A 2167-nucleotide genomic window follows, 5' to 3' on the forward strand; every position below is an offset into this window, starting at 1 on the left:
TTGGTTTGGTCTTTGTGTCCCCTCCAGCAAAGAAACGCTTTCAGCCTCTGTAGGTGATAAATACTGTACAAAAAGTCTCAAGAAAACACCACGTTCAGTCTAAAACGCACGACTGTGTCCGCGCCTAGCCGTTCCCAGAAGCTCCCCGAAAGGCGAGTGGGGGACAGGGGGTTGTGTCACCTAGTGTTCGTCGCCAGTGTTTTCCTTTCTACAAGAAGGTGGAAACGTCTGCACAAAAGCAAGGCCGCGCAGGGCTAGACCGGGGACCTCGGTCTGGCCAAACGCCGGCGCGGGCCGCAGTCCCCCCGGTGTCCCTAGATGTGCGTCAGGGGCACCGTGCCGTTGACGCCCGCGCCCGCGCCCTGGTAGTGCTGCGGCAGCGAGTGCAGCCGGCTCTGCGCCGCGGCGGCGGCCGCCGCCGCCGGGTCGCCGCCCTCCCCGGCCGGCAAGTACATGCTGATCATCTCACGCAGGTCCCCGGGGCACGGCGCTCGCGAGTGCGCCGGGGCCGGCGGGCTGCCGCTGGGCTCCGACTTGACTAGAGAGCCGAGTGCGCCCAGGGCACCCGACGAGGCGGCCGCCGCCGCCGCCGCCGCCGCCACGGCCGAGTTCTGGTGCGCGCCACCCGCAGCGGCGGCCGCCGCGGCCGCGGCGCCGTAGGGGAGGCCGCCGTAGCCCGAGGGCGAGGCGCTCATGTAGCCCTGCGAGTTGGAGATGGGGCTGTACTGAAGCGCTCCCATGTCGTAGCGGTGCATAGGCTGAGGGTTGTGCGGGTGCGCGTGCGGATGGTGCGGGTGCGGATGCGCCGGGTGCGCGTGCGGGTGCGCGCCGCCGGCGCCCGGGTGCTGCCCGTAAGCCAGCTGCGCCTCCTGCATCATGGCCGCGGCCGCGGCCGCCGCCGCCACGGAGCCCGGGTAGGCGCCGTTGGCCCAGCCGTTGACGTGCGCATAGCCGCCTCCCGCCGCGCCGCCGGGGCTCTCGAGTCGCTGGCCTACGGCCGCCGCGCCCACACCCACGCCCATGGCCACGGCGGCGCCTCCGCCGCCTGCTCCGGCCGCCAGCAGCCCGCCGGCCAGCGAGTACTTGTCCTTCTTGAGCAGCGTCTTGGTCTTGCGGCGCGGCCGGTACTTGTAATCCGGGTGCTCCTTCATGTGCAGCGCGCGCAGCCGCTTGGCCTCGTCGATGAACGGCCTCTTTTCGGCCTCGGACATAACCTTCCACTCGGCGCCCAGGCGCTTGCTGATTTCCGAGTTGTGCATCTTGGGGTTCTCCTGGGCCATCTTGCGCCGCTGCCCTCGGGACCACACCATGAAGGCGTTCATGGGCCGCTTGACCCGGTCCTGGTTGGCCTTGGCGCCCCCGCCGCCTCCGCCGCCACCTCCCCCACCGCCGCCCACTCCGGCCGGGCCTGACAAGTTCGTGGGGGCCTGGGCGCCGCCAGGCGAGTGCAGGTCGGTCTCCATCATCATGCTGTACATTGGGGCGGCTCACGGGTTCACCGTCACCACGCAGAGAGGGCCTGGCGCATAGACGGCCGGGGGGCGCTGGGAGATGGAGCGGGTCTCAAACAGAGCGATACTTGGGGGTGGGTGTGTGGGGAGAGGTCTGAGCGGAGAGAAGAAGGGGGGAGGTGGAGGCAAAAACAACAAAAAAGAGGCAAAAAGCACACGCACTCAGCGCCGGTCCGGCTCACAGGTGGAAAGTTTCTCCTCGTGCACAAACCACTTGCCAAAGAGGGTGATGACCGGGGTCGCTGTCCTAGCCGCCGCCGCAGCAGCAGGGTCGCTCTCGGCAGAGCGGCGCAAACAGGTGCAATCGTGGCCAAGTTGCAGCTCCACTTTTGGGGACGAGAATGATGCGCGGGCCCCGATCCGGGACTCTCCGTCTCCTCCTCGTCGGCCGCTGTCGCCCGGCGCTGTCCCCTTCGCGCTGCACTCGGTCCTCAGCGGCCTCCAACTCCGGGGATGCAACTTCTAGCAGGGCGGCGCGCCGCGTGCGCTGGGCATGTGCGGGTCCCAGGTGCCTAGGGGGAAGCGAGGCGCCGAGGGGGGAGTGGAGGGGGGGCTAGGGGGATTACAGTGCAGCTGGGGAGGGGGGCCGGGGGCAGACAAGGGAGCGCAGGCGCGCAGAGAAGTCCAGGAAGCCGGGGCCGCCGAGCCCGGGCTGC

The 2167-nt window shown here is 69.4% G+C and overlaps 1 protein-coding gene across 1 annotated transcript; it reads right to left on the bottom strand.

The window, feature by feature from the left end:
• Positions 1-314: 314 nt before the first annotated feature.
• Positions 315-1478, bottom strand: SOX1 (SRY-box transcription factor 1; the record flags this gene model as incomplete). Its single annotated transcript, XM_079779338.1, has 1 exon — positions 315-1478. One exon carries the CDS (start codon positions 1476-1478, stop codon positions 315-317), a length of 1164 nt encoding a protein of 387 aa, XP_079635464.1.
• Between the last annotated feature and the right edge of the window lie 689 nt (positions 1479-2167).

This window comes from Cnephaeus nilssonii, assembly GCF_951640355.1.
Source record: "Cnephaeus nilssonii genome assembly, chromosome: 8".
Lineage (NCBI taxonomy): Eukaryota > Metazoa > Chordata > Mammalia > Chiroptera > Vespertilionidae > Cnephaeus > Cnephaeus nilssonii.